The 17,189-nt window shown below is 34.0% G+C and overlaps 1 protein-coding gene across 10 annotated transcripts in view; it reads left to right on the forward strand.

Moving 5' to 3' along the window:
- STXBP4 (syntaxin binding protein 4) overlaps positions 1-17,189 on the forward strand; it is a 76,920-nt gene that overhangs the window by 15,412 nt on the left and 44,319 nt on the right. For all 10 annotated transcript variants that reach the window (XM_049811777.1, XM_049811771.1, XM_049811774.1 and 7 more), the window contains 10 exons: positions 201-321; positions 877-1,009; positions 3,162-3,268; positions 3,676-3,859; positions 4,919-4,997; positions 7,819-7,901; positions 8,391-8,487; positions 9,869-9,981; positions 10,653-10,739; positions 12,288-12,353. In XM_049811777.1, coding sequence (XP_049667734.1) covers positions 201-321; positions 877-1,009; positions 3,162-3,268; positions 3,676-3,859; positions 4,919-4,997; positions 7,819-7,901; positions 8,391-8,487; positions 9,869-9,981; positions 10,653-10,739; positions 12,288-12,353 — 1,070 coding nt within the window. The remainder of the gene's footprint in view (positions 1-200; positions 322-876; positions 1,010-3,161; positions 3,269-3,675; positions 3,860-4,918; positions 4,998-7,818; positions 7,902-8,390; positions 8,488-9,868; positions 9,982-10,652; positions 10,740-12,287; positions 12,354-17,189) is intronic.

The raw sequence follows: 17,189 nt of genomic DNA on the forward strand, positions 1-17,189 counted from the left end.
GAATTATTCCTGGAACCCTCGGTGGCTCGCAATTCTTAGCTGTGTAGACTTGAGCTTTCTTTTGGTTGTCTGATTGCTTATAGTTTCTCTGTTTTCTTACATGAAAATAGTCATACTGAACTTACTTACGTGAGTTGAAATTTTGTGCTTTTTCCTAAATGTGTGTTTTATTTCTTTTCTTCATTATTTCTTTTCTTAAGCAAAGTCTACAGACAGCCCTTCTTCTGGGTCATCCTCAAGGTCACAGAGTCCTCAGTTGCATCCGAAGGATAATATCAGCAGAAATAATTCTGTCCCAACACCATCTCCAAAGCTTGCAAAGTACTTTCCAAAACTGACTGTAACTCTCTTGTGTGAGCTGTTGAAAATGCTGTATTTGGCGCATCAGGAAAATTTTGCATTGAGTGCTAAGTGTCCAATTTTTTTTTTTTTTTTTTAATCCTGTAACTTATAATACTATTGCTGTTGCAAAATTTTGGTTTTAGTAAGTTATTTTTCTCATTTATTTATTGCTTATATGGTTGAAGTAGAATAATCAGGTTGACTTTTGATCTTAGTGTCTCCTAATGAATTAATGCTTCTGGTTCATGAGTACCTAGGTACTCCCATAAGCCCTGGATATATATATAGTAGAGAGGAGCCTTGTGAAAGAATGTGTTGATTCTTTTTGTAATTGCCAGAAGTAACTCCTGAAGTTGCTGATTTTGTAGTAAGTAGGCAGTGTAATGGTTGACCATGGCGATTAAATGTCTCCTATTTCTGTTTGTTGCTGTAATACATATTTGTGCAATCAATAAGATAAAGATACTATATCACTTGAGTCTTTACTGAGTATCTAGTTCTGTGAAGTAATTGTACTTTTCTTTCTCTTTGTAGGGATAGCGCATTTCAGATAATTTCTGTTTGCAAAGGAACAAGCCTAGGTTTGAATATCATGGGAGGAATTAACAGAAATGAAGGGCCTTTGGTATATATTCAAGAAATTATCCCTGGTGGTGATTGTCATAAGGTAAAGATCTTTCTTCCCTCCCTCCCTCCCTCCCTCCTCCTTCAGTCACCTGTATTTTTGCCTTCATTTAGTACCTACTTCAGTATTTTATATATACAGTTATATTTTAAATACAAAATTTGTTTGTGTTTCTCCTTGCTTTCTCTTTAAACATAATTATCTCATTGCACCATAGCATGGTTACATGGTAATGAAAATTATTCATGAGTTCATTTGAGGTAAATGAGGATCTTATTCCCCAATTTACCTATGAGAAAGTAAGAAATCATCTTCTTTATGAGGTTGCATAATGCAAGGTATATCAGCAAGGATGGGACCAAGCTACAGGTTGCATCTCTTTTTTTTTTTTTTTTTTTTTTTTCTCCTTGGACATTCAAAAAATCATTCTTCTCTTAGACTTAATTTAGATGGGTCCCTGCAGTTGGAAAGCATTGTGTAGGCAAATTAGAAAAAAAATATTCTCATAATGCAGACTAATAGAATGTGTGAATCGGTACTGATTACTGTTTTCATTTATGACAAATGCAATATGTAAATCAGGAGGGCTTGCCAGTTTAAAAAAAAAACAAAAAAAACCAGAACTGTCTGGTTCAAGTACACAAAACTGTTTATCCAAGTGTCATCTTCTGCATCTTGAGTTATTATGGTTATTTTGATGTGTAGATAACCAGTTTCTGCCTCTTGCCAAGCAAGAGGGTATGGGTTAATTTCACGAGCAATGAGTTTTGCCCCAAAACAATCTATAGCTATTTGTGACTGAATTTTTGTAGATTAAAGTTAATCCTAAAATGCCAAGGTGGGGGAAAAAAACGCAAAGTTTCTCCAAGACTTCTTGTAGTAGGTAAATGGTAATCATTCTTCTTTTGTTTTCTCCTATTTTGTTGTGGCTTCTAAAACATTTTTCTCATTGTAAACATATAATTTAAAGCCTAACACACATAATAGATAGACTGAGACCGAGACATTAATTTGTAGTAGGTTCTAATATTAGCAATAGTAGAGGTAATTTCCCAATCTTGGTTATCCTGTTTGAGAAACCTAAATAGCAAGCATATTTTAAATCTCTGCCACATGAGGGCAGCATTGAAAAGGGTATCTTTTAATAGGCTGGATGCAAGCGAAATAAAAGATATACAACTTTTTTCTTTAATCAAAACCGAAACACTAAGTGACAAAAAAAGGTGGTAAGTGCTATCATAGGTTTGAAATAATACAGCTAAAATTATGGTATGCCGGTATTAAAAATTTAAAATTATACTGGTCTTGAAAAGGTATTTTAATTGTTTCCTATATATCTTTTTCTGTACACAGTTTTTTTCACATGGTCCGATTGATACTATGATTAATTTCTTAAGAGCTGAAGAACACAGACATTATGTGTAATTTGATGTGTATTACATTAGACAAATGTCATAACTAACTTTGTAACCATAGGTGAAATATGTGAATTTTCAGTTAAATTGTTGAGGCCTTTTTTAAAATGTGAGTAAAGAAAGCTTTATCTTAGTGAGAAATCTAATCTAGCACATTTAAAGTCTTGTCTTACAGTCTTCGAGAAATGTGATATGTTTCTGTGTTGGTAGAAAGTTTGCAATGAATTCAACAGAAGGACAAACTTGACAATGTTATTTCTATTGTGGTTTTGACTGGTGAATTCCTAATAGATTAATCTGGTTTTCTCATTAAGATTAATATGGCTAGCAAGTGCCTGAAGAGTCCCATGTGAAGCCAAGAATGTTTGGTTTTGAAATACAAATTAATCCAGCTCACAGTTGTATTAGGAATACAGGAAGCTTCCTGTAGTCAGATGGATTGGTACTCCTTGATGGAAAATTTACTATCTGTGGTTTGTTTGTTTGGGGTTTTTTAACAGAAGTAATGCATCTGGGTCCAAATTTCTTCTTCTACACAATATCTGAGATCCATTCTGTCCGATGAAGCTTTTATAATGACTGCTATCATGGTGATTAAATGATCATATGATCTGCTGTTTATTTCTGAAGATTGTCAGGCAGAATATATAGCCATTCTTGATATTTCTTGTCTTAACAGATCCAGAGGAATATGTTAGTGTTGTGATTCTACACTTCTTTCTGTAGTGTTAGCGATTAATATAAAATTTGTGGGTTTGTTTTTTTGTTTATTATGTTAGGATGGACGATTGAAGCCTGGAGATCAACTTGTGTCCATAAACAAAGAGTCAATGATTGGTGTCTCCTATGAAGAGGCAAAAAGTATAATCAACAGAACAAAGATGAGGTATCTGTTACTGTCAAACACCTAATCCTCCAAAATGGTTTATTATATGATATTTATGAACAGATTAATGCAAAATGTCTTGTCATGTGTACTTAGAGGAAATACAAGTGTTATTAGGTTTTTTTAAATATTCAGTTGCAATATTATTTCATAGAAAAAGACTCAAATGCACCTTTTAGACCTGTAAAATTATGATTCTTTAATTCCTTTCAAATTAAAAACAAAACCCAAAACCACATTATTTGCCTTTTTTAATGATGGGGAATAGAACATCCTTTTAGAAAAAATAATTAAATAAAATCACACACAGTGTTGTTGGGGAAAATGTAATTTTTGCAAGAGTAACTTATAATCCTCTGAAAAGTATAGTATACAATATGTTGAAACTTTTTTAATTTTAATTTTAGGTTTGAAAGCTTTTGGGAGATAGCTTTTATTAGACAAAAAAATGTTCCCAGTTATTCAGAGAATCTGCAACGTCCTTCTAGCCTCTTAGCATCTTCTGTAGCATATGGAGAGCAACAGGCTGCAGTACTTAGTCCTCTTGCATCTCCTAATGGGAAGCTTGTTTCAACATTCACTCCAAATGCTGTGAGTATACTTATTACTCCTCTCAGTATAAAGAGAGCAAATGGTTATTTTTCCTAATTTTATTGAAATTTCAGTATAGGGTTATTTTAATTCAGTTTCCCTTCTAGTAAGAAAATGATGGGCTGTTTTTCCTGCACAATATTAATTCTTTGGAATATCAAGACTTTTCCAGAAAACATGTTGTATAATGGTAGAGTAAACCACAATGATGAGAGGGATGAGAGTATTAGTTGACTTGTGTTAAGAAAACAAATCAAATAAAGTAAGCGTTAACCGGGTTCTTAGATACAGAGTTCTCCTTACTGTTTTTCTAGGGACTAAAGTTTCAGAATTAGATACATAGTTATATATTTCAGAGATAAATTACTCTCTGATTACCACTTATGTGTGAGTACAGTACAATCTCACAAGTTACACTTCCTCCATGATGATGAGATTTTGATTAAAAATCAGAGTCCTAGAAGAATGTGGGTTTCTTCCCCTTTCTTTCGGCTAAGCAACAATTGTTGGTTTAATTCATACAGCGCACCATTAGTGTGAGGAAGTAATGTTGACCACAAGAAAGAAGATTTTAAAACTACTCTATTGCAATTTTAAAAAAACATTTTCAATTTATCACATTTTTAAAACTAAATATTGTCTTTGAACAAGGAGGACTAAAATGCTCCATGTCAAACACAAAGTCAAAACAGGTGATTCTCAGTTGTTCTTACATTTGTACTAAAAATTCTTGCCCATTTTTCTTTCCTGTTAGAGATACAAACATTGAAACAGGTTGCCTAGAGAGACTGTGCTATCTTAATATGTGAAGATATCCAAAACCTAACTAAGGTTTTGAGAAGGCCCTGATCTAAGTTTTTTGAATGGCATTCCTTCTCACCACTGTGGCCCCCCCTGCCATGCCTTCCAATTTCTCCTAGGGTTGTTTTGATCTCTCCAGCCCTGTTTCTCCTCTGGTTTTCCTTCCTCTCCCACTCTTTTACATTAATGTGTATTTCTAGTTTGGCTTGTGATCTGCTTTAGAAATAGTATTTCATGACTTTTGATTTTCTTTCATAGATGGAAACTGGAGTCAAGATGGGAGAGCAATCTCCAATTACTTCTCTAGACAGCAGTCCTACTGATGTGTCTGCCACTGGTAAATGGTGATTTAATTCCCTGCCACCCTGTTTTTTCTTCAATAACTGTCATACAGAAAATAGTACATAGTGAGACTCAATAGTCTTTAAAAAAAGGAATATTGCACTATTTTGTAGTACTAAATGAAGGACTGAGATCAATGGATTGTTTAGTAGCTTCTGTCAAATATACATTATCTTACTTACATTATCTTTAATAAACAGCTGAAACCAAACAAAAATGAGTGATCACAACATTTGCTATACAGCAGTAATGATAATAGACTCAGTAGAAACCAGATAATGAAGACTCACATATAGATCAAGGTTAGGTTGCCATAGAAACTGTGCTTTCTTGATTTGATGAAATTCTGTGGATGTATACTGCTTGCATTTTTTTATTATTTTTTTTAATCAGGGCAGCCTACTGGAAGCATAGAAATAACATGCAGACCTCTAACAGTCAGTTTTTCAATTAATAACAAATAGAATATATACGTGTATATTTATATTTGAGAGTCATGACGTTCAAACAAAGATAATAGTCACTTTGATCATATCTCTAAATATATGTTTTGAAAACAACACTGAGGAAAAATGGAGGTTGTGGAATTTGGTCAGAACCAAATCTGAACAATTGTAATTCATTTGGGAAGCAAATATGCATTATATTTACAGTGAAAATGCAGTAGTCTGACATAATAATGAGAGTCTCCGTTGACACAGTAATATAACTGATTCTGTTCTGTATTTCTGTATGAAGACCTGAACTATATTCTTTTCCTTCAGGCGGTAGTAAGTAAGCATAACCTGTGCTTCTCAACTTGATCTCTAATATACTGAGAAGAGGGAAGACAAACATACAGGATCTGATTCATTCTAGATGTCACTCCACTGATGTTATTTAAATTGTACCTGTGTTTATAATGGCCCATATTAGATATCCTAATTTTAAATGAAACAGTCTACTTATTGCAAATCTGACCAGTTGTCTTCCTTGCTTGAAGGGTGAGCTGACTGAATGTGAACTTTTGAAACTGGAAAGGTTGTAGTATTGAATACAGCTGGAGTTTAATGATCACACAGTTTTTTCATATTAATCATGAAAAACACCACAACTAAATCAGGGGAACAAGACAAAAGGCTATTTTTTAATATATTCAGAATATAAGACTCTTGGTTAATAAAATGTGATACACAGGAGCTTCATTGATGCTTAAAGAGACCAAGAAGGCCACAGTTTCTTAACATATCTGAATAATGTAGCTAGTAGAATGGAAAGTAGAAATACTTGCAGCTTCGGTTTGTACTGTTTCTTGTCATTTTTCTTTTTAGTCATACTTAATAGCACATCCTTTGTCAAAGCTGCCACTTCTCTCATGCTGCCCTTTTTCAAGGATAACCTTTCAAAGATGACCTTGCAAAAGTAAAGTAGCTCTTAGACTATTTTTTTTAATGCTGTAAGAAGAATGAGCATAATTTTGATAAATTCTTCCAAAACTCATACACAAGGCTTTTTCATTCTGAGTTGAAAAGAAGTGTGCCAATTCAGCTGAGGTTCTAGCCCACTGTCTTCAGAATTTAATATAGCATGTGAGAGGTGTTAGTGTCAGAGATTTTCAAGATGTTTTGGTTTATGCTTTTGGCATATAAAGAGAATGTAAATTACTTTGCGCTTGGAAACAGATATGCTGTGAAACTTAAAAAAAAAAGAAGAAAAAAAGAATTCTGTGTAATTCCTTCTGTTCCTTTAGAGAGAATCTCAAAACTGCAAGATCCCTTAGTTTTCAAATGCTGGTTTTGGTTTCAGTACCTCTCTAGCCCATTAATGAAATAATGAATTAAGATCTAAATTACATTTATAAATAATGAATGCAAACAAGTATTCTATTTCCTTCTGCAAAAAAAACAAGTCAATGGATTTGTTCTATTTACATACATCTAAAATCCAAAGAAATTGATAGTTAGCTGCTCCTTTTGCCTACTGTCTATGATCAAAGGCTTCCAAAGGTTGCTGCTTCTTGTGTTGTATCCACAGGTGTGTCTGAAACATGACAAAGCTGTCACTGCATTTCTCGAGTTCCATTAAAACTAAGCGCACCCAACCAAAAAAAGCAATTATTCTGAAATCTTGCATATGGATTGCTTAGTACTGCTAGCTTCTTTTCCTTTCCTCAGCTTAATTATTTCTGTATGTTGGAAATAAAATAGATGCACCATAAGTTATTAGTGCAACTAGCTAAAATTATGCAAACTTGTATTTCTGACTATAAGGACTGGAGGGGAGGGGAGGATGGATGATGGCTTAATGGATGGTAGTTCTTGGAAGACAGTTCCTCCCCAGGAAAAATTACTGAGGAGCCTGCTGGAATTCAGTCTAAGCTACCTCCACACAGCCCTTAGTTGGCAACAGGTCATTCCTTCTCTTTCCACAGTGTTTTCTAGATCACTAGATATGGTTTTGGGAACTGGTGATTATGCTGAGGGTGTGTCTTGAAGGTCTTTCTCGGAATTCACAAGTGTGTTTCCCCTTCTGTTTCCAGAGTAACTGTGTATCTCTGAGAGAAGAGAAAATATCACAAGTCTAAGCCATATGCTTGATGGATCATTCAAAGTTATTCCTGGTTTCTTTCTGCTAATTTGCTACTTTTCACTTTTTGATGTGAAAAAATGGTTTAAGTGATTTTTGTTTATTATAATTATGTCCTTAAAAAAAAAAAGTCAATCTAAATATTAACATTTATTTGTGGTATTTAGTTGGCATCTGTTTGATGAGCAGAGCTTCAGAACAAATTTTTCAAAGCAGTAGTTACACTTAATTTTAAATTTTTTTCTTCTTAGTTATCGCCCCCAGCCAGAATGACGATTATGAGCTACAAGGAAGGAACTCTACTATTCGTCTCAAAGCAGAAAAGCTGGAGAGGGTAAATACTTAAAATCTTTTGAGTTTTCCTTTCTCACCCTTCATGATGCATGTAAAACATCTGGAGAATATTTTTAGGTGGACAAACTTTAAAGTATAAATTACACACAAAATTTTCTGTTTGGATAGTTCTTTCAGGTTGCAGGCCAATATTTCATTTTATATATTGGGCAAATTACTGTTTTTGTTAATCTAATTACTGATTAACTCTTCTGGGAATCTGAACATCCCTCAGGATTTTTAAGGCAGTTATTAAGGACAAAGGGGTTTGCTTATTACACTCATCTGTATTCAAGGTTAAATAATATCTGAATATCTCTCAATTAGAAAGAAAAGTCACAGAGTGTCTCTGGAATAAAAGTGTTGTCAGTGAGAGTGTACTATGATACAAAGGCTCTTTGAAGTATAGCTCTTTAATTACTCCCCCATGTCCCTGCAGTCATTATCCCTAGTCCTTTTTTTTTCTCCAAAATAAGTTTTCTCTTTCCAGGCATTGAATTATCTTGGGATTCAGCCCACGGATGAACAGCAGCAAGCCCTAAGGCAGCAACTTCAGAAAGATTCTAAAGGAACAGTGTCTTTTGGAGGTAATAATTTGTTAATTACCATGGAAAATAATGAAATGTAGAAATACAGAAATGATAGATAACAACCATTAATACATTTTCTGTCAGCATTGGGTTGCTGCTGCAAATAAAATGATACTCTGAGGCAAGAACCTTATTCTACTGTGTAAAAATAAGCTTGGAATTCTGAAACTAAGTAATTGGAAAGAAAATCACAAATTTATCTAATTAAGAGCAGCCTTGAGAAAGTTTTGGGTTTGTGCTCACAAATTCCTAAGCTTTTGCCTCGACAATAGGATACTGAAATTGTTCCAAAAATTACTTGGGAGAGTATTGATGGTTAAAGAGACTTCCTGAAGCAACTGAACTGAGAGATTATTAACTTATTTAGTTTGTGAGATGAAAGAACGTTGCAACTATTGCACATAGAAGAGGTTTACATGGAGACAATCATGATTCTTCTTCTAGCTAAATCTAATTCTGATGCGAATGAGCTGCTTCTGTTGGTTGTGACAATTTTGGTAGGTGACACTAACAATTTAAGAATATTTCTCATAAACTGTGAGACACATGATGGTTCTGATGCTAAAACTGATGGAAATTTTCCTAAAGTTTACAAAAACCAGCATCATACACTAGTATATGAAAAATAATTTCTTGTACTTGACCATCCGAAAAGACACTGGATTTTTAAGTACCTTATCAAGAAACATACGGGATCTTCCATCAGATTTTATGTGGTATAAACAAAATGACCTTTATATTTCCACTTTTCTGTCATACATAACAGAATATTTTTCTTCTTTTAATACATTCAAAATGAATGGATAATCCAAGCCATGTTGATTGAGAATGCTTTAGTGTTTGTATTTAAAACTTTCAACTCGGTCAACATCAATTTTACCAGGTCTCTATCAGGGATTTAAAGGAAACTATGAGGTGTGAGCTAGCACGGAATGTTTTCTTTTTCCTGCAGAGACACTGTATCTCCTCTAGTAAAGTCAATTCATTGGGAAGGACAGGTGTATAACAGGGGTGCAGAATTCTTTTAATTTTTCATGGGGGTCTGCCAAACATAGGGCATCTCTACCCAGGTACTTTGAAGGTGAACTTCACACCACCTTTTGTTTTGTTTTCTCCTTCACAACTTGATTCAGGGATATTTCATCCCAAGACCTGTTTTGTACATTTTTACTCTTATTCTTACCAGCTTTACCAAATGTTTCTGTTCAGAGGTGTGTCTGACTTTCATATTTTCCTTTAGAAGGCTTCTAGAGGGCAGATGCTGCGTTTAGAAAAGAGTAGCCACACATTGCGATATTAGTAATTGCGTTGCACCTAGTGATACTGCTACTAAACTGAACTTGTGAACTACAGCAGCAAAATCTAAACTGTTTTTTAGATTTCATCGAAGTTTCAAAGAATCTGTTCTCTATGGAATTGAATGCAACAGATGATGGCCAAAAATCTGTAACATTTGGGATCAATGAAATTGCCAGCTTACTGGATTCACAGGTAAAATATGTGCCTGTGCAGTGTTTAACTGTTGGAAGGAGATTATTGGAGAATTTATTCTATGTAAGATTACTCCAAATCTTGGGCAGATGTTTACAACAGCTCCATATCATGGTGTTCTTTAAGATAACCTAGTTTCTGTAAAGCTTTTTAAAGCAACCTACTTTGCAGAAAGCAATTCACGTAATTATGTTGTGATTTGTTATTAAGTGTGGACAACAGTGATTTACTGAGGTTTCTTAATGGAATACATATTGCTACTACCTGTGTGAATGATAAACAATTATTGGGCCCAGTGATTTGAACTACTGCTACATCACTTTATCCTAGAAGTGAGCTTAAGAAAGAGCATTTGCAGCATAGGAATACTAAAATAAAATTACATATTATTTAAAATATTGAAGAAAACAGGGGCTATTAGTGTTGTATTCTTGGTACTTCTAAAAATACTTGTATTAATCCTTTTTAACAGGAAAAATAATTGTTTATTTGGAAGATAAGTTGGTCAGAATTTTCTTAAACATTTTTAGTATTTTCAGTGCTTTAAGTTATTTTAAAATTAAGATTATCCTCTCATTTTATTAACAATACATTTTATGATAAGATGTTAAAGATTATGGAAGATACAGTTAGCAATACATTCTTAACCTTACGTATTTAAATACGCACAGTTTGTAACCTGTGATTCTTTGGAGGATGACATGGAAAGGCTTAAGGAAGAAAGAAATGAAGCTTTAAAAGAAATGAGTAAATTAAAGGTAATACTTAATTCTTATTTGCTTTAAATTATTCAGGAGATGAATTTCTTTTTGACTGTATATAGTAATTTACTGTTTTTCTTCTGAATCTTATGTGCAATTTTTGATGAATAAATAAAAAGGCAGAGCAAACAGTCCTAATTATGTTTGGAGATTGTATGCTTACAATATATTTCTGGAGAGAGTGAATCTTATTTGTTAAATAATCTTGCTTTTTAATCTGATTCACAGAGAAATGAGACTAAGCAGACATTTCACAAAAGTGAATTTGGAGAAGTTACTAATTTGCATAGCAATTTTATTTAGAAATGTGTGATCCTAGTAACCGCAGTGTCTGAGCATATGCTAATACTTTTGAAAGAAGTCAGAACTGGAGGATAAATTAATCTGTTTGCAAAATTAATACAGATTTTCACAGACATTACAAAATATGCGAGCCCTAAAGCAACAAACATATTTATTGTTTCTTAATACCCTGGGTGACAAGCACAGTCCTATGCTCCTGAATTTCTTTTTTGACAAGCCAAAAGATAAAAAATTCTGGTTCTGTATTCAGCGTACCCAACTCTTGTCTTTGCACAGGACTGGAAAATTGATCCCAGGATATAGGCAGTTCTAGAAATTGCCTCCTGGTCCAAAAAAATTCTTTCTTGCTGTAGTTACAAAAACATTGGGTTGATGTGCCCAAAGATCTGTTCTTCATTCTGTGCACAAAGATTCTTCTGGAAACTTTGCACTGAAAAGAAAGAACATGATTTATATTGAACACTGAAGTAGTGAATACTTATCATGAGTCCCTAAATTGCTGATGTGGAAAACTGGCGATGATCAATCTATAATCACCTCATTTCTTATAGTCTTCCCTTAACAATCTACAGTCAAATACTTGATCCTGAGTGAGAAATACTATTGGTCTGACTCAGTATAAGAATCTTCATGCTTTTAGAGCACTTTTTTTTTCAAATTTTGTTAGAACTTTTAACCTTCTGAAAGTGGCATACCTACAGGCTTCTGCTATCAGTAGGTGAGTGAAAGAATGGTCAAATGTACAATGCTTTAAAATAAGTTGATGTGAATATTAGGTTGTACAGCAGTCTGTTAAACCCACAAAAATGTCTGTATTCTGCTATTTGTTAGGTGGCTAGGTAACAAGAGACTTCAAATGTGTATTTTACTTATATCACATGAATGTTCAGTAAATAATCCTCAGATGCTCAAGGACCTTAAACGGTATGAATGAACTCTCTGAAAAACTAGCTTTTAGAGATTAAAATCTGGTTTTGTTACAGATTTTATAAAAGCTGTTGATTATTTATTATTTCCACCAGAACTTTTCTAGTATGTGTGTTTCTGATTATACAACATGATTAGCAGACATATGTTGTGGCCTAGAAACATAGTAGTTGTGCAGAAGGCAGTAAGTACATTGATAGAAGTTAAATATTCCTACCTGTAGTTTTGAAAGAGCTAACTGGGTTTTAGGAATAAAAACTCTTTCTCTTTCAGCCTTAAGTATTAATTATTTATTCCTTTTTTTTTTTTTAACAGGAAGAATTGTCTGAATCTGTGAATTTACAGAAACAGTTAACAGAGGAGCTACAAATAGTCAAGCAAGTAAGTTGATGTTTCTTAAAAACACAATTTATTTATTTTTACTGTTTTTTGTGCAAGGGAGAAAGGAGCACTTCTTTCTTGATGCTCGTATAGACTATACTTTCACACTGATTTCAACACAAAGTGGTTCTTTTGTTATTACAAAGCTTTTGATTAGAATTGGAGAATATTGATCCTTAAGTTTTTTTGGAGCGATAATACTTCTCTGCTGTTGAATTGAGGTAGGAACCATAAGACAAGCTGGATCAGATATGTTGGATAATAATGTAGTAGTACCTTTCTGATCTTAAGTGTTCTTGAACTGATTTTGCTGTTCTTAGGCAACAGCATGCCTAATCTACAGTCCTAATGTTAGCTACTTCATATTCTGTCTCCTTTATCTATCTATAATTATAAGAGAAGAAATCAGAGTTTCTCATGAAATTAAGCCTTCTTGTGTCTTTTAGAGGAAATTTCCAAATAAACATTAAGTGTCATGTCATTTATAGCCTGGATTCAAAATCAAGTAACTTTCCTATTTCCTGCTTCTACTGAACATCATCCTGTCAGCTCTTTTCTTCTTATGAGCTGGCTGCCTTTCTTCTCTCCTGCACTGCTACACGTATTCCATGTAGGTTTCTCATGGCTATCTGTTCCATCAGATGTCATATGTAAAAATGCAAGATGCAGTTTAAAAATCTTCCTGTGTACTATTATATAAAGATTAGTTTTATGCTTTTGCTCCTATGTGTAGATTGTTCAGCACCTCCTTTATCACCTTTTATTCCTTGACTATAAGAGAACTGCTTGAAAGCTTTTTCCATTAGTATTGTGATGTTGCCCTATATACACTGTGGGACAGCAGGGAAATAAATTGGATTCTTTTTGTGATAAAATTTAGCTGGAAGTATGTTCCAGTAGTGCACCTCATGTTTCAATTTGCTAACGGGTATTCAGTCTGTTGCTCTAGCCTAGAGCAGATGTTCAGTCTATCAGTCTAGACTAAAGCTAGTACAAAGTACAAACCCCAAAATGCAAACAGTATGGACATCAGGTCCTCAGCATCAAGAGTTTCAGTTCACATACCTGCTCTTCCTGGGAATGTAGACTTGGGCAAAGCTGTTTTAAAATGCTCTAAGTGGCAGCAATGCCAATTTTCTACCATGTGAGGTCCTCATATTTTTATTTTTCTCTCAAGTACTGTCATGTGATAGTGAAGGTTAGTTTTGCAGTAAACCTCCAGGGGATAAATATTCTGATTTTCTAGTAAGCGTTTTAAGTAACTGCTGTTGAAAAGGTTTCATGTAGCGAAGTGAAAGAGAAATAATAAATTATATGTAATTACAGCGCTGTGTGACCTATTTTAGGAGATAGAAGCAGGCTTTTAATTGAAATTTTAGTTCTGTTTGTACTTGGTGCATTTTCAAGTGTTTTCTATATATTTCTGTAGTTCAGAACCAGTGTTGATGCTGAGATTCATGGTGATATGAAGTTTGAAAAAAATAAGCTACTTACAGTACAGGTTGCCATTTAAATTATGATAATGCATTCCTGCTTGAGCTGAAGTTAGTGAAATGAGTTAATAAGTACAATATTGAGCCCTAATGGCCTGATTAAAAGTAAACAAACAAACAAACTTAAGTATGTGCTTAAGGTCTTCTGAATTCAATACAGTTTAAACATTTTTTTTAAAATCACTGCTTTCCTGAAAAGAAACAAAAGGGTTTTAAATAAGGATATAGGATACCAGTCATATATTGAGCTATCTTTCGTGGAATTTCTATTGTCTACTAATTGTGAATCACAGAGATTACAGCTTAATTAGGACAGGCATACAAATATTCTGGTTAATGAACATGTTTTGTTAGTACCGATTCATTAAAAAGTGCTTGAATCAGTAGCTAACAGGATAAACAAACTCTTAAGATTAGAAATCTTGCTAAATTTGAAATGAGGTAGTAATTATTTTCAATTATTGGTCTATGACAATTAAAATACCTTAATTTATAGATCTTTACTTTGAGATTTTGATATAGCACTATCTTTGGGTCTCCCTTGAAATCATATGGAAGCTGAAATTGGCACAAAACATAGAAAGGCACTTTTGAGTACCTGAAGTCTTGTCAACACCATGAATGTGAGATCTGTAACGATGTCTTCTATCTTCCTGGACAAGTTTGACTGTATTCTGTGCTGCCTGAAAGTCCTGGGTCATACCAACCTGAATGATTTCTTTACTAGAGTTTTTTTTTAATGCAGTTATGGTCAGCTGAAGCACCTTAGCTAAACATAGTAAATGTCAAAGGTCATAAAGATAGGATATTGTTTGTGGTATCCCATACTGACTGCTGTGCTTGTATTTCATAGGGCTAAGAATTGCTATTCTATGCTTATGTTTTCTAAGGGGAAGAGAGGTGCTTTGCAGACTAGACTTGAATGGCTGCTATTTTGGAAGCAATATGTAATTTATTTCCCCCTGCCTGAAAGAAGCATTGAATTTATTTTTTATTTCATTAGCTTTTTTTATTTTAATATATAGTAAAGACACTCAAAGTTCTTTTAAAGGATGTTTTCAGCATACAATTTTTGTAGAATTAGTGAATAAACATAATTGAATTGTAACTACAATTTTTCATGTAGTTTGAAAGAATACCTTTGTTCCTGTGTTTGTGGTGGCTGGAATATTACTCAGATAAAACCTTCTCCTGACACTTGAATTTATCCAAGGAAGAAATAGAACCTGGCTTTGAAAGAAACCTGTACCTTGAAATTGATTCTGTTAAGGATTCAGTTTCTCTCCTCCAGCCTGCAGTTTCTTATTTGTTGTAGTGGCTTCATACCAGATTAGGACAAATGGTCCCATCAGGCATTTATATAGATTAAATATTAGCAGCTGCAGATTCCATTTCTGTTGCGTCTTCCTTCATACAAGCAGTCGAATGGGACAAGAGAAAATATTGCTGAAGCATGCTGTAATCCATCTGTTCTTCACTGATGGGGGCCCCTTACCTGCATATAAGTAAGAGAACCCACCAAGTCAGCGCAGTGCCAGCTTCAGTAACTGTAGAACTGGGAAACCTGATGGTATTGTTACCCTTTGTGCCTCCCTGCTCTAGCAAACAGCTCTGGTTTGTCAGAAAGTTTTGCTAATTCTGGTTTAGTGTAGATAATCTTTTCATTGTAATGTAAGAATCCATTGTTCATTAATGATTCCTTTAGGTCTTTCACTGTTGAAATCTGGTCGTACTTAGTCTGCTATTACAGAGAAATTAATATTCAACAATTGGGTTTCTGAAAAAACAGTGGAGGAGTAAAGGCAATTCTGGATTAGAAGAGATTAAACCTTTATCTCAAGGAGGTCTTATTTCGAAATGAAGACCTCCCTTTTCATTATAGCAATTTTCCCATGACTTTTCTCATGTCAGTTTATTTCAATAATTCCTATGTGTGCATTTTTAAGATGCCGCTCTTTGTCAAAGCCTCTGTGTTCTTTTATATTAGTCAAACTTAACACCAGAGCATCTTCTCTTTTTTGTCTCCAAGACTCTTTTTCCACCTCCAGCCTATTACTGAGGGATACCTTTGCTACTGAAGACTACCAAATCATCCTTTGTATCAGTAGGGCCAGCTTTTCTGGCTGTTGAGTCACATTGTTTGTTACCGTGGCAAGAAAATGTCATCTACAGAGGCTGTATTTTTGACGTCTACTTCTGTAGATTCATAACTTCTTAGAAGCCCCTGTGTTCTCCAAATTGTTTCTGGGAAAAAGAACTGGTATGAGCAGTTTGCAGGAGGGGTGGATTGTTCTGGTGGTCTTTCAGTGAGTGCTTTCAGTAATGACCCCTTGAACTGCTTTTAGTGCTGTGCAAACAGACAACTAAAACGAACTAGTCAAATAACAGAAAGGCATGCAGCAATAAGCTTTTGACTAGTCTGTGTTTCCAGGTGGAGGTGATCGTTATGTAGAACAGGGTCATCTAATGCTTTGTGCTTCCAAAAGAAAAAAACCTAAAAATCATTATACTTGCTGTCAAATTAAAGGTTATTTAAATTTATCTCTTATCACTTGTGTTCCTATAACAGAAACCTCTAAACTATACAACACCAATGTCATCTGTATTCACTAATGATGTTGCTGTTTGCTGCATGTGTGGTTACTTCTTCTAACGCTTTATTTTCTAAGAGACCAGAATGTCCTTGGCAAACATCCAGATTGGTATTATATTGCAAAACCATTGTAAATATGAGGAAGATGATGTCCTATATATATATGTAACAGTGTACAGGTTAAAAGTAGTCTGAAACTGAGATTGGTAGATCATTTTACAGAAAAAAACGTTATAACAAAGTATAGAAAAACATGACTTGAAGGATAGTGACTGCAGAGAACAAATGCTTCTAAGTTAGGAAATAATAGAACGAAATCTGCTTTTGTAAGCTTAACTGACCTCTCTAGAGATTTATATTATGACACCTGTTAAATATTATATGAAATTTCTTCCACAAAAGTAGGAAGATTTGGTCATTTAGGTTTTTCAGAAATAGTGATTTCAAGCCTAGTTTCTAGAAGGTTATTTCCTACTTATCGTAGATTCATAGTGTGTTTCTCCTCTGCCCCTACCTGTTTCCCTTCTAGTCCCATTCTCAGTGTTATAATAATAATAAGGTATAATAGGTAGACTAGGAATAGGATATTCACCTAAGTGTCCTTAGCTGAGGAATTCGTACAAAGAATTTCTAGCTCTGTGAATTTGTATACTTAAAGCTTATAAATAATGATTTAGAAAATTCATTTAAAGTGACTTTTTCAACAGATTAATAAAAAGCTAAGGGAAAAGATGGTTTACTGGTTTTGGT

Source organism: Accipiter gentilis, chromosome 10 (assembly GCF_929443795.1).
Source record: "Accipiter gentilis chromosome 10, bAccGen1.1, whole genome shotgun sequence".
Lineage (NCBI taxonomy): Eukaryota > Metazoa > Chordata > Aves > Accipitriformes > Accipitridae > Astur > Astur gentilis.